Source organism: Papio anubis, chromosome 11, assembly GCF_008728515.1.
Source record: "Papio anubis isolate 15944 chromosome 11, Panubis1.0, whole genome shotgun sequence".
In the NCBI taxonomy this organism is placed as follows: Eukaryota; Metazoa; Chordata; class Mammalia; order Primates; family Cercopithecidae; genus Papio; species Papio anubis.
In genome coordinates, this window is record NC_044986.1 from 42,040,161 (window position 1) to 42,064,273 (window position 24,113).

The 24,113-nt window shown below is 39.7% G+C and overlaps 1 protein-coding gene across 5 annotated transcripts in view; it reads right to left on the reverse strand.

Annotated features, from left to right (window-relative positions):
• The window catches only part of TNKS2 (tankyrase 2), a 66,562-nt gene extending 45,364 nt beyond the window's left edge, over positions 1-21,198 (reverse strand). For 2 of the 5 annotated variants that reach the window (XM_021943472.2, XM_009214962.3), the window contains exons 1-6: positions 20,631-21,109; positions 8,492-8,716; positions 4,512-4,607; positions 2,147-2,183; positions 1,894-1,969; positions 1,414-1,508 (exon numbers count right to left, since the gene is read on the reverse strand). In XM_021943472.2, the coding sequence (XP_021799164.1) occupies positions 1,414-1,508; positions 1,894-1,969; positions 2,147-2,183; positions 4,512-4,607; positions 8,492-8,716; positions 20,631-20,829 (728 nt within the window). In that variant the 5' untranslated portion in view covers positions 20,830-21,109. Of the gene's footprint in view, positions 1-1,413; positions 1,509-1,893; positions 1,970-2,146; positions 2,184-4,511; positions 4,608-7,132; positions 7,156-8,491; positions 8,717-17,164; positions 17,801-20,630 lie in introns of those variants that run through there. The other 3 variants (XM_003903991.3, XM_021943473.2, XM_021943474.2) reach the window with 3 other exon arrangements.
• Between the last annotated feature and the right edge of the window lie 2,915 nt (positions 21,199-24,113).

Sequence of the window (24,113 nt, forward strand, 5' to 3'; positions counted from 1 at the left end):
AGATCTTACCACTGCACTCCAGCCTAGGCGACAGAGCGAGACTCCGTCTCAAAAATAAAAATAAAAAAAAAAAAAAAAAAATAAAATAAAATAATATAAAATAAAATAAAAATAAAATAAAAAACACAACAAGCAAACAAAAAATAAACTAAGACTTCTAGAAGTCAATTCAACAGTTTCCCCCCAAACAATTTTGCCTTGTGTATTTCATATGTGTATCATTGGATCTAACTCATCCAGAACTTGAAGTGTAGTTTTCCTTTTATTCCTCGCTCATCATATCCATTCGACAAATCTTATCCATTCTTTTTTTTTTTTTTTTTGAGATGGAGTCTTGCTCTGCCACCCAGGCTGGAGTGCAGTGGCACGATCTCGGCTCACTGCAAGCTCTGCCTCCCAGGTTCGCGCCATTCTCCTGCCTCAGCCTCCTGAGTATCTGGGACTACAGGCGCCTGTCACCACGCCCGGCTAATTTTTTGTATTTTTAGTAGAGATGGGGTTTCACCATGTTAGCCAGGATGGTCTCGATCTCCTGACCTCTCCCAAAGTGTTGGGATTACAGGCGTGAGCCACCGCGCCCAGCCCAAACCTTATCCATTCTTACACAGAAATAACTCTTGCATCTATTCCTTCATTTTCATTTATTCTGCCACCATTATTATGAATCCTGATTATGCTTAACCCTCTAGAATGCTCACTTTCCTAATTGCTGCTTTTGCTTCTAGTCCTCTCTCCCAATTTAGCCAACACACTGCTTTCAAATGCACCTCTTAAAACTTCTTTTAGAATAATAATCTCCTTTGTTTCAGATCACAGAGTGAAGTCTGAATTACTTAGGCTAAACACCAAGTCCTCCAAAACCTGGTTCTTACCTATTTCTCTAATTCTAACCTTCATTTGTTTCTTGTGTGAATCATCTTCTCCAGCAAAGCTAGTCTAGTTACTGTTTTTAAAATGTGCTTTAATGTCTGCTTTAGCAGCCCCCAGTTATCCTAATTGTCTTGCAGATTAATGTTTCGCAAACTGCTTTCTTGAATTGAGACTTGACTTTACAGTCCAGGTCAAGTCACACCTCATTCTGAGGGATTTCCCAACCACTTCAGTCAACCATCACTGAGAGTTCCCTCTTGGGAACTCCTGCAGTGCTCTCTCTCTCAATGACCAAACACTTGGTAGAGACCTCATAGTATTCTTAGGTATCTTTTCATGCCCTCTGAAGTGTAATGTACACCTTCTATGAGCTGTGGGCTTAAGGTTTTATAATTTCCTGTGCCCTCATAGAACCTGTATATTGTAAAAGCTCGATACATATTAATGTTATTTAGTAAAAAATATGATTTTTATAAGGTTAAAAAGATTGTTTTAAGATGACGGTAACACATAAAAAGTCCTTGTTTTTGTTCAAATGCTTACCCTTTATCTTTAGCATGGACATCAGCTCCATGTTGCAATAACAACTGTACAATCTTTACTCTGTTATATCCTGCTGCCAAATGCAATGGAGTCGACTGAAATATTAATCAAATATATTAATGAAATTCAAATAATGGTTGAATAAAATGTGTAAGAGGGAAAAAACCCAAATATAAAACCAGAAAATCCAATTATGACTTCATTGTCTAAGTAGTTATCAATTTGGTTTTACAAAATCCAACATACATATTGAAGGCATAGTATACAAGTTTATAAATTCACTATTACATATAGGAAGCAAATAACTGTTTATCATCAATAAGGTTTTACTAAGCTTAAGAATTTGAAATACTGAAAATACTGAAATACTTAAAACATCAGTGCTCTCTTCAAATATATTTCAATTTATTGTAAGATAAACACATCTTTATCTTTATGTTACCAGAAGATAAGCACAAACTCAGTTGCAAAAGGAAGTACCTTTCTGCCATCACTTGCGTGGCAGTTGACATTTAATGGTGTGAGTAGAGCCATCATTTTTTCTTCATTGCCACTCCTAGAATACAAAAAAAGTATTAGCAATTTGCATTCTTTATCAGATCTTCCTCAAGATAAGTACTGTAACCATTACAAAAAATTCTATTTAAAGTTTGCTTACTGTAAAAAAAAAAAAAAAAAGAAAAAAGTTAATGGTGAAGTATTCCTGTCAAATATTTAAAACATTAGTATGTACCTGGCACTTTCCAAGAGTTCATCCTTCTTATATTCACCTGTGAATTAGAAAAAAAAAAGTATAGAAATTAAAAAGAAAAATTAACAAGTTTTATGCAAAAAGACGCCCAATGAATTATAAAGTAGATAAATTTGGAAATAAATTTCCAATAAATGGAAAATAGTTCATTAACAGAATATTATGTAGTTTAAAAATATTTGCATGAAAAGCAAACATGAAATACCTTTGCTATGGGATTAAAAAAAAAAAGATTCTATTTTATATAATGAAAGGCAATCTCAACTATATAAAAACAATATGCTCAGGAGAAGGAAAATCCAAAAGAAAATATACCAAAATATTAACAAAGTTTATCTCGGGTCATAGATTATTGGTGACCTTTTCCTTTTTCCCTTCAAATTTCCTAAAATGAGTATAGTATTTTCATAACAGAGAAACAAAATGTATCTACAACTTTGTTCCAAACCTAAAAAAGGCCAGGTGTATTGGCTCACGTCTGTAATCCCAGCACTTTGGGAGGCTGAGGTGGGTGGATCGCTTGAGCCCAAGAGTTAGAGACTAGCCTGGGAACACGGTGAAACCCTCTCTCTACAAAAAATACAAAAATTGGCTGGGTGTGGTGACGCACACCTGCAGTCCCAGCTACTCGGGAGACTGAGGTTGGAGGATCACCTGAGCCTGGATAGGTTCAGGCTGCAGTGAGCTGTGACTGTGCCACTGCACTCCAGCCTGGGCGACAGAGGGAGACCTTGATATACACACACCCACACACACCCCCCCCCAAAAACAAACCCCTAAACAAAACAAACAAAACTCAATACACCAACATTATAGAAATTACAAAAGAATCTATAGCATCACTGATTATAACATAATCATTAACATCTTTATGAATCTAGATTTTTCAACATTAATATCATGCTTATTTAATGCTACTTTAAATATATACAAATATAAAAAAGGATTAACTATGAACTCTATTTCTTCTTTATTAAAGCCTTTACTTTTACAAATGAATACAAACAAAACTATAAAATCAACAAAGTTTAAATTAATACAATGATTTGCTAAATGACATCCAAACTGCTGCCCACAATGTGAATTGTGTATTGACTGCCAAGGCAACACTTCTTTTGAGGCCCAAGATTTAAAAAACAAAAATAAAAGCATGGAATAACATGGACTACTAAAGGAGAAAATGAACACTGATTGATAGTCACAATAACAGTGCACACTTCTAAAAGTCTTTTCAAGAAGAAGTCTAAATTTTCTCAGCAATGGTAGAAGAAATAACACAAAATCCAGGCACAAAGCTCACAGCAAAGCCCCTTAGGCTCTTGACTTTAGATTAGGTATGATTCTAGTTATCACAAGGTAGATAAGAATATGGTAAATAATATGGCTGAGTTGCTAAGAGGAAAGCACACTGACAAGGGAGATAATATGTGAAGTGGCTACAACTCAAGAAAGTTTGTCAATCTAAACTATAGCTTACGCATAGCAATAGGTTTCAAGGACATAAATATGTTACAGCAGAGTACAACTAGCATTCTTCATGGTACCGAAATGAGTGTGCCTAGAATCCTCTTCTGAATGGCTAGTGCTTTTTGAAAGGATTCCATCAAAAATTATTAAAATACATTAAAAGTACAGCTTAGATATCCCACTTATGCAAAATGCTTAAAACCAAGAAGTGTTTTTGGTTCCCAGTTAAATACTCAACTGACTTCCCTGGCCCGGTAGCAGTGGCTCAGCCTGTAATCCCAGCACTTTGGGAGGCGGCGGTAGGATCCGCGAGGTCAGGAGATCGAGACTCATCCTGGCTAACGGTGAAACCCGTCTCTACTAAAATACAAAAATTAGGCCCGGCCCAGCTGAGGGGAAGCATGATTCAGCTACTCAGGAGGCTGAGGCAGGAGAATGGCGTGAACCCGGAGGAGGAGCTTGCAGGGAGCGAGATGGCCATTGCACTCCAGCCTGGCTGACTAATGACTCTGTCTCAAAAAAAAAAAAAAAAAGAAATACTCAACCTGTATATAAACGGGCAGGCATAAGTTATCTGAAAAACTCAGGGGTATTTAAGAAATATCCTGAATATACTACAGCAACATACAATTATCTATTACCCTCACTCCCAATAAGGTAACAATGACATATGTAAACACCAATTAGAAAAGAAAAAGAAAGCTTTATTTTTCTTAGAGGAGAATCAAATGTCAGCTATCTACATGTAGAAAAGGAAAGCTACTGAACTGACACTATTTTAAAAATCTAGCTGAGGTCATTAATCACAGGAGGCAAATTTCCTACCTGGCAAGCTTGTTCTTTACAGGCTTTCTGGAATAACCAGAGTATACAGACTTACCAGTAAGCACTGCTTTGGCAGATGGATCTGCTAAATCCAATGCTGTCCTTCCATCTGTATTTCGGATGGTTGGCTCAGCTCCATGCTGTAAGAGCACTGCAAAATAGCAACACTATTTTGAAGTTCAATGGTAATTTTAACAACTTGATTTTAGTAAATCATTTTCTCAAGAATTCTGGTCCAGCAAAGTCTCAAAGTTGTTTAAAGACCTTTCGTATCTTGTCAGAATGGGAATGTTACATTTTAAATATAAAAATAATACATATTCTATTATTTAATGCATTAAAGACACATTAAATAAGTTCCCCCTCAGTTCAATGTAGATTTTCCCTTGCTATTTATACAGCTGGTGACAAGTGACTAAGGATAGATAAGAGTGTATAAGGGGGAAAAAAAGGCAAGTGTGCTTGAAAGCTTTTTTCTTATTCCAAAAGAACACTGCTTATGCTAGAAAGACTGTTCACCATGACAGAAATAAAATGTCTAAAGCTATAGATAGCCTGGGAACAGAGATCTGTAGAATTTTTAAGAAAAAAAAAAAAAAAACCACACAGGTAAATTCTTTTTTAAAAAACACAAACAAAAAACTGAATGGCTTCCTTATGCTTTCAACAAATTCTGTAAGGTCGTCAGTCATTATCTTTCTATTCTTCAGGAAGGCTGAATAATCAACAGGAGGCTGCTTGTATTTGTCCACTATTGAAACCATAATACAATGCACTTGTAAGGTATAAGGTAAACAGTCTAAAGAGTGGAGTAGGTGCATTGAAACCAAGGTGCAAATTACTCCTTATAAGGACAATTTTTCTTTGGAAAAATCTTAACTGAGGGATATATAAATAAGGGTTGCTAGCTGACCAGTTAGTTTTTTGAGGTTAACTACACTGAATTTTAAGTTAAAATCCAAATACCCTTAGTAGGGTTAACCTACCCCAAATCAAAACTACTACATTATAATTCAAGGCACATAAAAAGAGAAGTCTTGGCTGGGTGCGGTGGCTCACGCCTGTGATCCCAGCACTTTGGGAGGCCAAGGCGGGAGGATCAAGAGGTCAAGAGACAAGAGACCATCCTGGCTAACATGGTGAAACTCTGTCTCTACTAAAAATACAAAAAATTAGCTGGGCATGGTGGCGGGCGCCTGTAGTGAGGCTGAGACAGGAGAATGGTGTGAACCCGGGAGGTGGAGCTTGCAGTGAGCAGAGATAACACCACTGCACTCTAGCCTGGGTGACAGAGCAAGACTCCGTCTGAAAAAAAAAGAGAAGTATTGTGTTTTGTTCTGTACTATATTATTATTTGTATTATTATGAAGATATTCCAGTATACTCTCTAAATAAGGAGCTGGAGGAAGACAGGCAAATATGTGCAGAAAGGAAGCTCAGTTCTTGTTCTTTGATAGGGTGAATTTCCATTCTGCTCTACTCCTATATATACCAGTGCTGTTCAACAGAAATAAAACATGAGCCACATAAATAATTTAACATTTTCCAGTAACTACATTAAAAAAAGAAACAGTTCAAATTAATTTGAACACACTTCACCTAATACATCCAAAAATTCAATATTTACATTTATATTATAATCAATATAAAAGTAGATATTTTACTTTTTTTTTGTACTAAGTCTCTGAAATGTGGTATGCTTTTTCCCTTAGAGTACATCTCAATTCAGACATTTCAAGCTCTTAGCTACCATATTGGATAGTGCAGATTATAACTACCTTTGGAAAACTCTACATTATTAAAACTAATTAATTATATGTCTAAGACTCTGAGGTACCAGAGATGGGTTATGTGGTAAAAATGATGTATTTGAATGTAGGGCAGGAACAATTTAAGATAACATACAGAAAAGGAGAATTGGACAGAGGTAACCAGGAAATCCATTTCACATCTTTATAAATGACCTAATTTAAGCTGGTGAGGTTGACATAAACAGTGATTTGGGATGCTGGGGACGATGAGGTCCAATTTAAGTCTAGTATAGAGCACCTGGACTTTTTCTAGTGCACTGAACTCACTTTCTATCTGTTAAGGATTTCAACTGTCCCTATTTTACATCAGGAAATAATGGAGTTAAGGTGGCAATGAGTCCAAAATCCTTGAATTTGTTTGTCTCACAAAAGCAAATACCAGGTTAATAAAAACTCTCAAAAAGCCTTTTCACATACTATATACTTTTCTTACTTATCCTGCCATTTCTACTCTCCTATAACCCTATAATTCAGTAGCTATCATTTCTCACCTGGGTTACTTTACAGTTTCCTAACTGGTATCCTTGATGCCATCCATCCTACCCAGTCCCCTACCAGATTACTCTTTATAAAATACAGTCATGTGTCACTTAATGACAGGGATATATTTTGAGAAATGCCTTGTTAGGTGAGTCCATCATTGTGCCAACACCAGAGAATGTTTACACAAACCTAGATGGTACAGTCTACCAAACACCTAGGCTGCATGGTATAGCCTATTCCTCCTAGGCTACAAACCTGAACAGCATGTTACTGTACTGAATACTGCAGGCAACTATAATACAATGGCAAGTATATCTGTAACTAAATATGTCTAAATACAGTATAAAAGATAAGAAATGGTATATCTGTATAGGACATTTACCATGAATGGAGCTTGCAGGGCTGGAAGTTGTTCTGAGTCAGTCAGTGGGTAAGTGATGAGTGAATGTGAAGGTCTAGGATATTAGAGTACATCACTGTAGACTCTGCATAAACACTGTACACTTAGCTATATAAATTTATTTTAAAAATATATTTCTTCAATAATTAGCTTACTGTAACCTTTTTACATTATAAACTTTTAAAGTTATAAAAACTTTTTGACTTTTGTAATAACAACTTAAAATAAACATTATGTACAGCTATACAAAAGTATTTTCTTTATGTTTTATTTTATAAGCCTTTCTCTATTCAAAAAAATTTTTTTACAACTTTTCTGTTAAAAACTAAGATATAGACACACATATTAGCTAGGCCTACACAGGCTTAGGATCATCAATATTACTGTCTTCCACCTCCACATCTTGTCCCACTGGAAGGTCTCTAGGGGCAAAACAACACACACAGAGTTGCCATATAGTAATGCCTTCTTCTGGAACACCTGCCTGAGGCTGTTTTACAGTTAACTTTTTTTTTTAAATTGCTGAGTATACTCAATAAAATTAAATCACAATAAAAAGTATAGTAAATATATAAACCAGTAACAAAGTTGGTTATTATCAAGTATTATGTAGTGTACATAATTTCATATGCTATACCTTTATATGACTGGCAGTGCACTAGGTTTGTTAACCCAGCATCACCACAAAAACCTGAGTAATGCCTTGTGCTATGAAGTTAGGACTGCTACGAAGTTAGTAGGTGACAGGAATTTTTTAGCTCCATTATAATCTTATGGGACCACCCTTATGTAAGTCATCCATTTCGAAATGGAGTTACGTGGAGCATGACTGCATACTATGTACTCTTATCACAGTGTTCCCTTCCTCAAAAAATCTTCAATATTCCACACTGCCTACACATACTAATAGCAAGCTCCTTAACCTGGTATTTAAAGCTTTTTAAAAAGAAATCCCCACCTACCTTTTTAACCCTTTCTCCACTGGAAAGACTCCAAAAAGTAGGGCCTTGACTTGATCCTGCCAAGTCACTGTGCTCATTATCCTCTTAACACTCTCTGTTCCCTTCCACCATACCTTTATCTGGCTCTTTGTGTATTTTATCTCCCAAGAGAATGCAAGTTTCCAGAGAATAGGCACTTTGTATTCCATTCTCCAAAGAAATTTAGGCTCAGTACTACACACAAAAAGACACTCAGTAAATAGTAGTTAGATTAAATCATGGGATGTTCTTAAATATATAAATTCAGCTTGACAGAATTTGATGATATGAACAGATTAATTCAGTTCAGATTCAGAATAGTTACAACATTAGGAAGAGTCAGAAAAGTTAACAGCCTTACCAATACAAACATCAATCTTTCCTTTAATTGCAGCTTCATGGAGAGGAGTATAATTCCAATTATCTCGAGCATTGGGGTCTGCACCATGTCGCAAAAGGAGATTGACTACTTCAGCATGACCAAAAGAGCATGCATTATGAAGAGGAATAAGGCCCCCATCATCACGTGCTTGGACATTTGCACCATTCTGAAGCAAATATTCAACTACGTCTTTCCGCCCAAAACCTAGGTGAAAACAAATTGTCCACACGTAAGTTCAACAAGGAAAAGATACCAAATTAGAATAAGTACCATCCATGCTAAAATGTTTCAGGTTGAAAAATAATAACAGACTCAACAATTCAAGAACTAATTAATGGAAAGGTGATCAGAAATATATCAGTAACTAACCTTAATGATAAAGCCAGAGTGACTCTCCACTAAGCAGTAGTGGTACCTAAGTAGTGCCTTGGGTGGTACTATTACTACTAACCTCAAAGAAAGAACACAAAATAAGTGACTGAAAGCTCAGAGTTCTGTGTATTTAGTATGTATACATTTTCAGATGTTCAAAGTATAAAACTTAAATACGTAAATCACAACCTTATGATACAGTGACAGAATTCCTTTCCCACATCTATCTCATAGAACGTTTCTGCTAAACTGGGGGGACTATGAGAAGCAACAAAAAAAGATCCACTTACAGCTAATATTTGTCTACGTAGTGAGACACAGAGAGATAACCCCAGGCAAAAGTATAAAATCCAGTGTCTTCAAAGGAGTCCCTACTTTGTCACTTGCACAACACATATATAACTTCTTTCCATGTAGGAGGCCTCCTTTAGGTACCAACATTCCACAGTTCTGCTCAACTGCCCCCAAATCAAATAAAACAAAAAAAGTCTGATTATTTATTTATACTGATTTGCAGATCTAGTATCAATGAGTTTCAATCTCTTATCATTCCTATATATTAGTACTTAAAATCTTTTTACACCTAGTTGTAAAATGACAAGGCTTTCAGGCATATGTTAAAGCAGATGGAGAGAGGTCTATAATGTGTTTGGGTAGAAAGAAAGGAACTGCTCACTCTTCTGAAATTTCTCCATTCTATTCTTAAAGCCACCAAGTCTGACCGCAGTTCTTCCAAGATGACCAGCAATGAGAACAGATAAGAAAGTAATGGTACAACATTTCTAAGGTTGATGCCTGGGGTTGGCCTGGTTGCACCTGATGGAAGAACTAAAGATAGTTGAAAAGATTAACTATTTTTGTTTTAACATTGCTGGGCTCTGTGGTCACAAAGATGAGTATCTTTGTATCTTTGATTCTTCCCCCTCTCAAAGAGCTCATAATTTAAGATATGAAGATTTTAAATTTCAATACAATATAATTGCTACGTATACATAAAGTGCTACTAGAGCTTAAAGAAGGGAACTCCTAAACTAGGGGAAAGCAGAGAATGGAAAAGACTTGCCTAAGGCGATTCCAGTGATGACACCTAAGCTGAAAGCTTCCAGAAAAATAAGCGATCATTAGGAAAATGAGAAGAGGAGGGAGAGGTGAGGGAAAGGAGATGAGCAAGAAAGAAACAAAATGTACACAGACATGGAGGTATGAAAGAATAAATGCTTGGGCTGGGCACAGTGGCTCACGCCAGTAATCCCAGCACTTTGGGAGGCCCAGGTAGGCAGATCACAAGGTCAGGAGTTCAAGACCAGCGTGGCCAGCATGGTGAAACTCAGTCTCTACTAAAAATACAAAAAATTAGCCAGGTGTGGTGGCACGTGCCTGTAATCCCAGCTACACGGGAAGCTGAGGAATGAGAATTGCTTGAACTCGGCAGGTGTAGGCTGTAGTGAGCCAAGATCACGCCACCGCCCTCCAGCCTGGGTAACAGAGTGAGACTCCATCTCAGAAAAAAAAAAAGAAGAAGAAGAAAGAAAAGAAAAGAAAAGAAAAGAAAAGAAAAAAAAGAACGAACAAATGCTCCATAACAGCCAGGATGCAGAATGCCAAAGTGGGCAGATGCTAGATCAGGAGAATATCAGGCTGGCCGGGCGAATCCCAGCACTTTGGGAGGCCGAGGAGGGTGGATCATGAGGTCAGGAGATCGAGACCATCCTGGCTAACATGGTGAAACTCTGTCCCTACTAAGAAAAAAAAAAAAAAATTAGCCGGGTGTTGTGGCAGGCGCCTGTAGTCCCAGCTACTCGGGAGCCTGAGGCAGGAGAATGGCGTGAACCCGGGAGATGGACCTTGCAGCACGCCGAGATTGGGCCACTGCATTCCAGCCCGGGAGACAGAGTGAGACTCCGTTTCAAAAAAAAAAAACAAAAAACAAAAAACAAAACGACAACAAAAAGGAGTATGTCAGGCTAAGGTAGCACCTGGCCTTTGTCCCATAAATTAGTGTTTTTCAAACTGTTTTCAGATAGCAGGTTTTGTTTTGTTTTTTGAGACAGAGTCTTGCTCTGTCACCCAGGCTGGAGTGCAATGGCGTGATCTCGGCTCACTGCAACCTCTGCTTCCCGGGCTTAAGCGATTCTCTTGCCTTAGTTTCCCTAGTAGCTGGGACTACAGGTGCGCACCATCATGCCTGGCTAATTCTTTTTTGTATTTTTAGTAGACATGGGGTATTGCCATGTTGGCCAGGCTGGTCTCAAACTTCTGACCTCAAATAATCCACCAGCCTCAGCCTCCCAAAGTGCGGGGATTACAGGCATGAGCCATTGCACCGGGCCCAGACAGATTTCAATTAGATCTTATTTAAGATTATAATAGGTACAGGTTACGTTTACTGCTAAATACCCAATGCCTAGTACATAGTTGGCATTCATAGAATTGCAAATTAACTGAACAAAATAAAAACTACTCTGGTTGAATCCTCCTTCTTCCCCTCACAAAGATCCAAAAGAAAATATTCCTGCATCTCTGAGCACCTCTTGGAAACAGTTGGAAAAATACTGCTACAACACATCATTAGTCACAGAATGATGTGTTTAGGGCAGTGACTGTTTTTTTTTTAAGAAAGATCACCTTGGCAATTGTGTGAATAAATGAATCAAATGCAGAGATAGGCGGTAGATATGTCCTTAAGGTTTTAGAATGCTATGTGCCATAGTCTAGGTGACAGATGATAAGGGCTAAGATTAAGACTGATTTGGTTAGGATAGTATATCCACATGGTTCATGTGAACATGATAGGTAATAGTCACATGGCTGGTGAAGCCTTCCTCCCACCCCTATTCCCAGCTTCCCAGTTTCCTTCCTTCTGGTTATCACTTTTTTTTTTTCCACATACCTTGAAGTTATTTTACATACATGCAAGCAAACATCTGTTAATATATATCTTTAAAGACAGTGTTTACATCTTTCTTTCTTTCTTAAAAAAAATCTGCTATTAATAATATCCCAGAAATCAACTTCTATCAGTATTGCATATATTTTTTTAACTGGGAGAGTCAAAATGTAACTAGTTCAATTCTCATACATAGTTAGGTTGTTTCCAATCTTACTACTACACACACTACTGCCAAGGTTTTTGGCCTGTGTAATGGAAGAGTGAAGTTGCCATCAACTGAAATGGGGGCAAGGCTGCAGATGAAAATAGATTTGTGGCAGAAGATGAGGAGTCCAAGTTTTAGACATGTCATATCTCACTGAGGGCTTATTGCTTCCTCTACCCAATTTCTAAATGCTGGGATTCCTCAAGACTCAGTTCTCTAACCTCTTTTTAGATAATCTTATCTGATCCCACGGCTTTAAATACCACCTAGATGCACAACCCTCAAATTTAAATCTCCAGTCTAGACTTTTCACCCAAATTCCAGAATGTTTACTTAACATATTTCCTTCCAGATATTCAAGGTATGTGGAAAACAAACTCAACATGTTTCTAACTTCTATTTCCACTGATATTACCTTACTCCAAACACTATCACCTCCAGCATAAGTTCCTGCAATAGTCTCCCCTAAATAGGTCTCTCATTTCCACTTCTGTCTCTAGTGACCTTTTAAAAATAATCATATCACAGCCCTGTTTAAAATAATTCCTTGGTTTCCCACTGATGCTCTTAGAATAAAATTCAAACACTCGACTATGGCCTTAAAAGCTCCCTCATGAACTGGCCCTCACTTTCTCTAATTTCACTTCACACCATTCTTCCCTTTCCCAACTATAATATAGCTTTCTTTCAGTTTGTCAAGTATGCCATTGACTTGGTACATGCTGCCCTTCTGCTTGGAATGCTCTTCCCTTGCACAAAGCATCCTACTTCTACTCACTACCTGGTTTGTTTAAATGTCACCACCTTAAGAAGGCTATCCCCGATCATCCTATCTAAAATAGTCCCTTCTGCCCATCCACATTTTTTTCTATCTTCACACCATTTAGTTGGTCTATCTCCCACCTCCTTCACTAGAATGCAAGCTCCATACCAGCAGGGATTTTTGTCTTTGCTGTTCATAGCAGTATTTCTTGGCACTTATTAAAATTTGTAATTACTCTTTACTTATTTTCTAGACTCTTTTTTTTTTTTTTTTTTGAGACGGAGTCTCGCTCTGTCCTCCAGGCTGGAGTGCAGTGGCGCGATCGCGGCTCACTGCAAGCTCCGCCTCCCAGGTTCACACCAGCCATTCTCCTGCCTCAGCCGTCGGAGTAGCTGGGGCTACAGGCACCCGCCACCATGCCCAGCTAATTTTTTTTGTATTTTTACTAGAGACAGGGTTTCACCGTGTTAGCCAGGATGGTCTCGATCTCCTGACCTTGTGATCCACCCACCTCGGCCTCCCAAAGTGCTGGGATTACAGGCACGAGCCACCGCACCCAGCATTTTCTAGACTCTTAGTTCCATGAAGGACAAGAGCCATGTGCATTTTAATTCATGACTACTTCCCCAGCATCCTTCAGAGTACACGGTACAGAGCAATTTGTTGATATTTGCTGAATCAATGTATCACGGTATCACGGTATATGAAAAAGAGACTGAGAAGTAAAACTAAGAAAGAATGGCACTGCAGAAGCCAAGTAGTAAAATTTCAAAGAGGTGAAGGTCAGCTCTTGCTGTCATTAGCCCTGACTTCAGTCTTCCTTCCTGATCACTTCCTGGGCATTGCTGATCACACTGTCCTCCCCAAGTAGGCTATCCACAGTTGCCCTAATCTATGGTTCTGCTATCCCAACCACTTAGCACCCACCTGCAGGAAATGCTTTTAGAAAAAGGCTTCTTAATTTGGAAAGTAAGAGAAAAAGAATCAAAATAAAGAAAAAGTTGTAAAGCTAACTCTATAAAGTTATTTGATGTACGCAAGCATTTTAGAATAAGGATTACTATTCTTCAGCAGTAATAAGCATATCTGAAGTAATCAAAATGGTGACTCACAGGCTAACTCCCCCAGAAAGGAGAGTTAGGTGTGCACAGAAATAGCTGGAGTAAAACATCTAGCTGTTACAAGAGACAGTGTCAAGTGGGAAGATATCTGTCCCAAAGGATTGGTGATCTAAAAGAAGGTCAAGTAGTAGCTTTCTGTCAAAATAAGACTGGAAAGAGAAGAGGGTTGTGTGAAATCAGAGTTAAAGAGAAAGACATTACTGAAACTAAGTTTTAGCTGAGGCAATCGATATGGGTAGAATGGGTAAAGTGATTATACCCACATAGTTACCAACATTCCAAGACACAGATTACTTGTGTCAATGCTTGTATCAACATGATTTCCTAGTCATTAAGATGTCTGAAACCAGTCTGGTGACTGATAGTAGAGGTCAGTATGATTTTACACTCATAAGGTAAGAACTACAATATGTGAGTGAATGTAATCTGCTACGCTGAGACAGTAGATGAAGAGTCTGAGATTTTGAAAGTTTGAAGCCACATCTTGGGCACTTAAATTATTTGGAAGCAGTCAATAGGTAGCTATGTAAAAAAAACCAAAAAACAAAAAACAAAAAAACCAGCTGTTTGGAGTCTAGCGAAATCTTTAGATTTAAGATACTTCCTGGCTGGGCGCTGAGGCTCACACCTGTAATCCCAGCACTTTGGGAGGCAGATGTGGGTGGATCACCTGAGGTCAGGAGTTCGAGACCACCGTGGTCAACATGGTGAAACCCCGTTTTTACTAAAAATATAAAAATTAGCCAGGCATGGTGGTACATGCCTGTAATCCCAGCTACTTGGGAAGCTGAAGCAGGAGGCAGGAGAATTGCTTGAACCTGGGAGGTGGAGGTTGAAGTGAGCCAAGATCGCACCACTGCACTCCAGCCTGGGCGACAAGAGTGAAACTCTGTGTCTCACCCCTGACCCCCAAAAAAATCATACCTCCCAAACTGAGGAGTAATCCTTGATAAAATCCCTATTGTTATGGTCTCAAGAATAGTTCAAAGTACTTCTGTTAAGCATCAATTTCTGAAAGAAAAAATGCTTTGCAGGGTATATTCTGATCACATTCTCACTGGCCAGGTAGAACATAAATAGGCATATCCTCAGAGTCAATATCAATCTCCATATTCTAAGGATCTCTTTATGAGGAACCAGAAGCCTAAATAAAGTTGGTAGTCATGGCTGCTCAGGACATACTGTAGTTTATTTTGTAATTATGGAACAGCACTCAACTTCAAACACTGTTCTACTTGTGAAAATCCTGATGAAACCATACACAGAGTATGAACCTACTACACAGTGCTTACAGTGAAGCAAAGCAGACCTATCTGTAAAGTGTATTTGTTGACCACATTAACCACGTGTCAGTTAATGGCAGGTATTGTGTCTTATTCATTTCAGTTGACTCAGGGACAAGGTCAGTGTCTGGCATATAGTAGGACTTGACAAACATTTGTTTAATGCATATCTAATACTCTGCTGGAATAGGAAAGGACCCTCACAAAGAATATGGTGTTAATGATTTGTGAAAACAGAGAAAGTAGCCTCTTGTCAAATTTATTACTTATCTAGATGCCATCAGTTTCAGCAGCTCCAGGTACTGGTTGCCAACCATGACTATTGTTAATAGTATCATATTTTGCTGCTATACTGGAAACATGCTTTCATCTGAATGGCTTCCCAAAAGCTGTGAGGCAGTCAAGTCCCTACAGAGAAACCAACTTAGACTCTTAGGAAGTTTAACTAAGTGCTATTCCTCTCCTGTCTTTTATAGTCCAAAGGTGGGATTAATCACTGATAATACCATTGGTCCCATATGAGATGGTGATGTCTTGCAATATCTAAAGGTAGGCTATCACACAGGGTTTTGTCCAAAGGCAAAGTTCTGGAAAAATGTCAACAAATGCCACAAAACAAAGCTCCTGTGGTCTGGGAGATTGGAAGGTATAATCAAACAGCCTCCAGCTTTCAAGCAACAGTCAGTCAGGACTCTCAGTGACAGATTTTTTCTGAGGAATGTCATTTTAAAACTCTCATTTACTATTCTGTGTTACAAGGTTTCCCTCTGTTGCCCAGCCTAGAGCGCAATGGTGCAATTTCAGCTCACTGCAGCCTTGGCTCAAGTAATCCTCCAACCTTAGCCTCCCAAGTAGCTAGTACTACAGGCCTGCGCCACCATGCCTGGCTAAGTTTTCTATTTTTTTTGTAGAGATGAAGTTTCGCCATGTTGCCCAGGCTGCTCTTAAACTCTTAAGCTCAAGTGATACTCCTGTCTTTGCCTCCCAAAGTGTCAGGCCTGTGCCACCATGCCCGGCTCATTTTTCAATTTTTTTGTAGAGATGAGGTTTTACCATGTTGCCCAGGCTGGTCTTGAACTCTTGAGCTCAGGTGATACTCCTGCCTTTGCCTCCCAGAGTGCTGGGATTATAGCCTGTGGCACCGTGCCTGGGCCTCATTTACTATTAACTTCAGTTTGCTAAGATCCAGAAAAGTATTTCCCACATATATTTCTTAAGAATGAAAAATACAAGGGAGAGGACTTTGCCCATCTCAACTTGGGATAGATATACTGTCTGGCCAGATTAGTAGAAACTTGGAAAAGAATGCCATGGCCTCTACAGTGATGAAATTTTGACCATCTGAATGGGGGAATACTGAAAGGAGTACTCCAAACTCTTGTTACTGAAGTCAACTGTCTACCTCTAAATCCAGCAAGAGCTGAGGGCAAAGGTATGGCTCAAAATCTTGATAATACATTGGGAGATTTGACAAGTCAAGAAAGATGATGAATTCCTAAATAGATTGATCTTTATTTGATACTAGGGTTTCCTGCTGATGTATGATTTAAACATCTCCCATAGCAAAAACCAATCCTTAAAACAACAATCTATAATTGTAGTTTCAGGTGAAGAGTGTTGGATAAATTTTGTGCATCTCTTACAACTATGATATTGGCCTACAGCCAAAGAAGGAAATGTTACTGACAGGTTACTGGAGGTCTCCAATAGTTATCATTTCGGGAAAAGATATGAATGGCAATCACAAAAGCTAGTATATCTTTGGTAGCTGAGCAGTCAAAGCCTTCGATTGGAGGAATCATCCCATTTTCTTGTACCAATGAGATTATAACTTGTTGGCTGAACTAGGCTGAAATCCTCTCTACAACATCTCTGAAAAATGCCAGTCCAGCCACTGCTTGGATACTTCCAGCCAGTTCCATGGCTGAATATTGTTAAAGGTTGTCTGACCACTTGTAACCTTCCACCTACTGGCCTTAGTTTTGACTCCCAAAGCCACACAAGTAATATCCACTCACTCTTTGTGATTCTTCCACATATGTGAAGACGGTAACATGGTAGAGTCTTCTTTCATCTCTAGAATAAGCAGCACTAATTTTCCTATCTATGCTTGTGCAATAAATTCCAGACGTTCTGATTCCACTTTCCTCCTCTGAATAAAAAAAAATCCCATCTTATATTTGATTCACACAATGGAATATAATAATCCAAGTCCAGTCTAACCAGTCCAATGTATATGGCTCAGTAGCATACTCATACTAATTGTAACATATTATAAATATAAAACTAGCGTTACCTTGTTTAGCTAGGACTCTACAATGCAAGCTTCTACCTCTACTCCAAGAGTTCTAAGATAGTAAGGAATGCCACATATTTCTTTCATTTCTATGACATCAAGATGACTTTCTCCCCAAGTTTAGAAATAAGCTCAGAGAAGCAGAGTCTTCTTTACTGAAATCTGTTGTTTTCTAGGGCATTAACTGTCAAGAATTTCAGATACTTTTGCTTTTAGTAAAATTAGAGCAACAGCCACCCTACCACCAACTTGCCTCTACAAGTTCTGTTACGTGTTGGAAAAAATCATTCCTGGCCAGGCACGGCGGCTCTCGCCTGTGATCCCAGTACTTTGGGAGGCCGAGGCAGGCGGATCACGAGATCAAGAGTTTGAGACCAGCTTGACCAACATGGTGAAACCCTGTCTCTACTAAAAATACAAAAATTAGCCGGGCGTGGTGGTACATACCTGTAATCCCAGCTACTCAGGAGGCTGAGACAGGAGAATTGCTTGAACCTGGGAGATGGAGGTTGCAGTGAGCTGAGATCGTGCCATTGCACCCCAGCTTGGGAGACAGAGCTAGACTCTGTCTCAAAAAAAAAAAAAAAAAAAATTATTCCTATCTTGTGTATATCTGTGTATGGTCGGGGGCAGTGGCAGGCGGACTGAAAAGGAAACAATTTTCAGAGTCATTTTTCTCCTAAGGAATTACTTCTTAAATAATATTTATCTAGAAGAAAAGTATGCAATCTAGTGCAATAATAAAAAATCACCTATTAGAAGGAAAATTCCTGTTTATGCTGACTGTCTTCCTCATTAATAGAATTTAACTGTCTTGGTGCTGGCAACTGATTATTCTTTTAATTGAACTAACTTTTGGGGATGAAATTAAACCAAATGTTTTCTAAACTGATTTTCATTTTCTGTGGTCTGCACGCACCTCTCAGTGCTAATACTACTTGGGAATCAAAACAAAAAGACAAAAAACATGCCTCCTCTAATAAAATCTCCAAACTTTAACTGGCTATAAAAAATTTTAAAATAATTATGTCCCCCATCACCTCCAACAGCTAACTCTATGACTGATGTACAAACACAAGAAACTGCTTGGTCAGGCAGTTACATAATACCACCACCTGTGCTGAACTTCCAACAGTACGCTTGCAGGCACATTAACATGACTGATAACTCACTACCTACAACAGATTATAAAATGTATTCTCCATACATTAAGTGAAAAAGTAGTTAGATGCACTTAAAGAGCTTTTCTCTGATGAACCTAAAATTCAGATTAAATTTACAAAGCCAGTTTTTTAAAAAGTTTCTTATATGATAGAAGTGCAGGACTTTAAAAGCTCTGGTTGAATGAAGAACCCCCACCTCATAATTTTTATTAGTCCCTTTTCATACCTCTACCTCTTAATTTTATAACCTATACCTGATAATTTGGGTAAGTTGCGAGTGGTGGGTTGGTTTCCAAAATATTAAGTTTTCCAAACTTAAACAAACAAAATGAAACCTATGTAAAAAAATGCTTTGAAATGTTGGTACAGAACTGAAGGCGGGAAAGTAGAGAAGGAACAAGGTCAGTGAGGATCTAACACCATAACCTTACATCTCTAAATATTACTATTTTCAGATATGAACTCACTAATACACCAAATTCTTAAAAGGTAGCAACTAAGATCTTTCTTGGTTATTTTTATCCCACAGATCAACTGAACAGAATCTAAGTAACCCTACCCTTTGGCTTATGTATCAGTTGATCGTGACAGTTTGCCAAACCAGTTGTTTAAATGTTGACTACATGGTCAAACAGGACAATCTAAATTAGCTCAAGAACGGCAGCACTTACCACCAAAATTTCAGGCAAAAAGGCTAACTAGGTGTCATTTGACTTACGTATTCTTCCTTCTCTTTCCATTGCCCACAAACTGTTTTTAATTCTGCCACCTAGATTCTCCAAACTTTCTTCTTTTTAAAAGACTCCCCAGTGGAAATCCAACAAAGGTGCAATTGGTCAAAAAAGCATACCTCCTGGTAGTATTTACATTTAAAACCCGGAATAGGTTAAAGCGAACAAATCTCCAATTCGTAGAAAGTGTAAAAGTAGTATCTGTGAAACAGGAAATCTTTCTCACTGCTCCTTTTCTCTTCATCAACCTGGCTCCAAAAGAACAGGAGTACTTTAAAAGTATTCCCTGATTTTTTAAAAAATTGTTTTAAACATTCATGAAATACACAAAACAAAAAACCAGGATTGTCAGAGGTAAGAAGAGGTACTCCCATTTTCAATCACGTATGACTCACCTGAAGTTAGAAAAAGTCATAATCTTTCCTACAACTGAAAAGCATGCATGTTTTATGGAAATAAGCTGAATATTCCATCTAAGGCTCTTTTAAATTCTTCGACTAAATTTAACATGCTTATATCATGAAGTGAAACTACTATATAGTAATGTAATTCAAACGATCTAAATTTCAGAATGAAGCAAGGTTAGTCCCAACTTAAATTCTAGATTCAAACTAAAGTACTTGCACCAGCTTTTCTCTTACACTACTACTTTCCACCCCAACTTGTGTGTGTGTGTGTGTGTGTTTGTGTGTGTGTGCGTCTAAGGCTTTCCGCACCCAGCCTAAGTCAGATTTCAGTTCTCCCAAACTTGCCTATTTCCAGTTCTCCAGAAACTTCGTAATGATTGGCTATTCTGATAAACTAACTAATGCTAATGTGTGAAGGTCCTGTTAAGTTACTCCTCCGAAATTACTTCCTTGTATTTTACAAAGTCTTTCAAGACCTTAACCCAAATGGAACTCGCAAGAACGAAAAATTTTGGAGATAACTGACCTTTTAAATCATAAGGTCTATCAACTACTTCCCCTACTCTTTCTTGTGTCTACGTAGAGGCCTTCTAGGGTAACAAGACCGGAAGTTGGTACAGGTATTGTTGATACTGTAAAACAAAACAAAGCCAAAACCCCAAACCACCCCCCACCCCCGGCAAAAAAACAAAACAAAAACTTCCAGTGAGTGGGCACGCTCACCCCACCCCTAATCTCCTCAGTCCCCACTGGAAGAGAGCGAGATCACCAGGACCTGAGCCCTGGAGAAAGGTCGGGGGGCGGAGGAGCACTGGTTTCAGGCCTGTGGGCCCCGGGTGCGCAGGTGGGTGTCTGGAGCGAGGCGAGGGAACGCTGGCCCCGGTTACCTGCGGCGAAGTGCAGCGGGGTAGATTTCCTGCCCGCCGTGTCGCGGCTGTTCACCTTCTCAGGCGTCACCAGCCTCTTGACTCGCTCCACGTCCCCGTTGCGGCACGCCTCAAATAGCTCTCGGGCGGCCGGCTCCATGGCCTCGGCCGCCGCGCTCGCGGAGGCCGCTCCCCCGCCGGCGCAGCGGCGACCCGACATGATCCTGGCCGCCGCCACAGCCAGCAGCAGCGCCAGCAACGGCAGCAGGAGCCCCGGCCCCGCGAGCAGGAGGGCGAGGCCCCCCGGAGAAGACGCGCTCAGGGCCCGGGCCGCTCGGCTCCCTGCTGTCACCGGATCCGGCTCAGTCCCATGGCCGCGCCAACGCGCACCCCTCGCTTGGCTCCCTGCCCCCCGGCTGCCCCGCAGCGGCGGAGGCAGCGCGAATCCGCCGTCCGAGACCTGAAGCGACGCGGCGGCGGAAGCTGGCAAGGCCCCTCCTGCCAGCTCCGCCAAGCCCTGGGAGCGCACGTGACGTCGTTCTGCGCGTGCGCAGTGGCCGGGCACCGGCCGGGCAGGTTTCGGCGAGCGGGGCGCCAAGAAGGGTTTGTGGGAAATGTGAGGCGAGAGGCTTCGGCGTCGGGAGAAGGGGCTTAGTCCCACCGCCATCTTTGCGGTGGGTTTTGCTGAAGCCAAACGATTCTACATATTGTCTTTTTTGTTGTTTTTTTTTTTTTTAAGCCCTGGGCTTTCCAAGCTGAACTTCGTCGCTAGCATTACACTGAAAAAGAGCACTTGAAAGTTTTGCTCCGATCTTGCATATGCTTTTGGAAGTCTTAGTGTGGAAATTGTCTGTAGTTTCAGCTTCCACATCCCTTTCTCCTGGGAGATTTCTTTTCCTTTTTTTTTTTAACTGTGTTTCTTTTCTTTCCTCCGCAACTGCTTTGTTGTTGCTGTTTCTTGTAAACCACTTATCAAAAGTGAGGTAGTTGCCGTTTAATTAGAAGTTTGGATGAACTGCCCCAAAATAAAGGAAATCAGAACAGTCATGAAAGTTGACTCCAGTTGGAGGGATGGCTGTGATCAATTACTCTTTCCACAGTAAGTTACTAGCTCAGGATTGATTAGAGGAACTTTTTGTAAATCAATATTGTACCCGACATGCCTAAAGTTTGGATACACTGAGCATAGGCATCTCCAAGAAAGTTTTCTGAGTTGTAATTTTTTCTTTGACCAACAAACCAAAGAAAAGCACATACTTGATTTTTATGGTTAAGGTAGTGGTGAAGTTTTACACGATAATTCCCCACGACACCCCCTTGTCTTAAACTGAAGGAAAGGTATGCATATACGTACATTTTACTTGCAGAAGATGATACATGTTGACCTTTGGCATTCTGAAAAGCATCCCCCTGCCACCTGCTACCTTAACCTGTTTTTCAGGAAATCCAGTTTTTGTTGGGGAGTGTTGACTCACTACAGTACTAAAAGAGAATGTACACTTTTTTGAACATTTTTATGCATATGAAATTGAAGTTATGGTGCTTATCAATAAAATGAACATGCATGAACGTATCTAGGACTAGAACACTACCAATATGATTGCGTTTATTATTTTTCTTCTCATAAATCTGCTATGGTGATCTATAATCAGTGAGAAGTTGAAATCACCGTTGTAATTGTTTTGGGGCACCACAAACCACACCCATAGAAGACAGCAATCAATCAATCAATGTGTGTTCTGATTGCCCCACTGACAGGCTATTCTACCATCTCTCTCCCTCCCCTTGGACCTATCTGTTCCCTTACACAATAATACTGAAATGAGGCCAGTTAAGAACTCTACAATGGTTTCTAGGTTTCAAGTGAAAGGAAAAGTTGCATATCTCTCACTTTAAATCAAAAGCTGGAAATGATTCAGCTTAGTGCAGAAGGCATGTTGAAAGCTGAGATAGGCCCCCTTGCACCAGACAGCCAAGTTGTGGATGCAAAGGAGAAGTTTTTGAAGGAAATTAAAAGTGCTACTCCAGTGAACACATGAATGATAAGAAAGTGAAACAGCCTTACCGCCAATATGAAGAACGTTTGCGTGGTCTGGATAGAAGATCAAACCAGCCACAACATTCCCTTAAGCCAAAGCTGAATCCAGACCAAAGCCCTAACTCTCTTCAATTTTGTGAAGGCTGAGAGACCTGAGGAAGTTGCAGAAGACAAGTTAGAAGCTAGCAGAGGTTGGTTCATGAAGTTTAAGGAAAGAAGCTGTCTTCATAATGTAGAAAGAAGTGTAAGGTGAAGCAGCAAATGCTGATGTGGCAGCTATAGCAAGTTAATTAGAAGAGGGGTCCCCATCCTCCGGCCCTTGGACCGGTACTGGTCCCTGGCCTGTAAGGAACAAGGAAGCACAGCTGGAGAAGGTGGGGGGGGGGGGGGGGGGGGGGGGGGGGGGGGGGGGGGGGAATTACCGTTTAAGCTCCGCCTCCTGTCAGATCAGCAGCAGCATTAGATTTTCACAGGAGCGCAAACCCTATTGTGAACTGCACATGTGAGGGATCTAGGATGAGACTCTAATGCCCTAATGCCGGATGATCTGAAGTGGAACAGTTTCATCCCCAAATCATTTCCCCGCCCCGCCCCCACCATGCCCCTCCACCGCCACCCCTCAGTCCGCGGAAAAATTGTTTTCCATGAAACCAATCCCTGGTGTCAAAAAGGTTGGGGACTACTGATCTAGAATATATAGCTGAGGTAATTGATCAAGGTGGCTATACTAAACAATACGTTATCATTGTAGATGAAGTAGCCTTCTATTGGAAGATGCTGCTGTCTAGAACTTTCATACCTAGAGAGAAGTCAATGTCTGGCTTCGGAGGATAGATTGACTTTCTTGTTAGGGGCTAATGCAGCTGGCGACTTTAAGATGAAGCCAGTGCTTATTTACCACTCTGAAAATCTTAGGGCCCTTAAGGATTATGATAAATCTATTCTGTCTGTGTTCTATAAATGGAATAACAAAGCTTGGATTATGGCACATCTGTTTATAGCATGACTTACTGAATATTTTAAGCCTACTGTTGAGACCCATTTATCAGCAAAAAAAGATGCCTTTCAAAATATTACTGCTCATTGACATTGTACCTGGATACTCAAGAGCTCTGGTGGAGATGTACAAAGAAATTGATGTTGTTTTCGTGCCTGCGAACACAACATCCATTCTGTAGATGGATCAAGGACTACTTTCAACTTTCAAGTCTTATTATTTAAGAAATACATTACATAAGGCTGCAGCTGCCATAGATAGTGATTCTTTTGATGGACTTTGGTGAAGTGAATTGACAATCTTCTGGAAGAATTCACCATTCTAGATGCCATTAAAATTCATGGGAGGAGGTCAAAATATCAACATTAGTAGGAATTTAGAAGAAGCTGATTCCATCCCTCATGGATGACTTTGAGAGATTCAGGAGTTCACTGGAAGAAGTAACTGCATACGTGGTGGAAATAGCAAG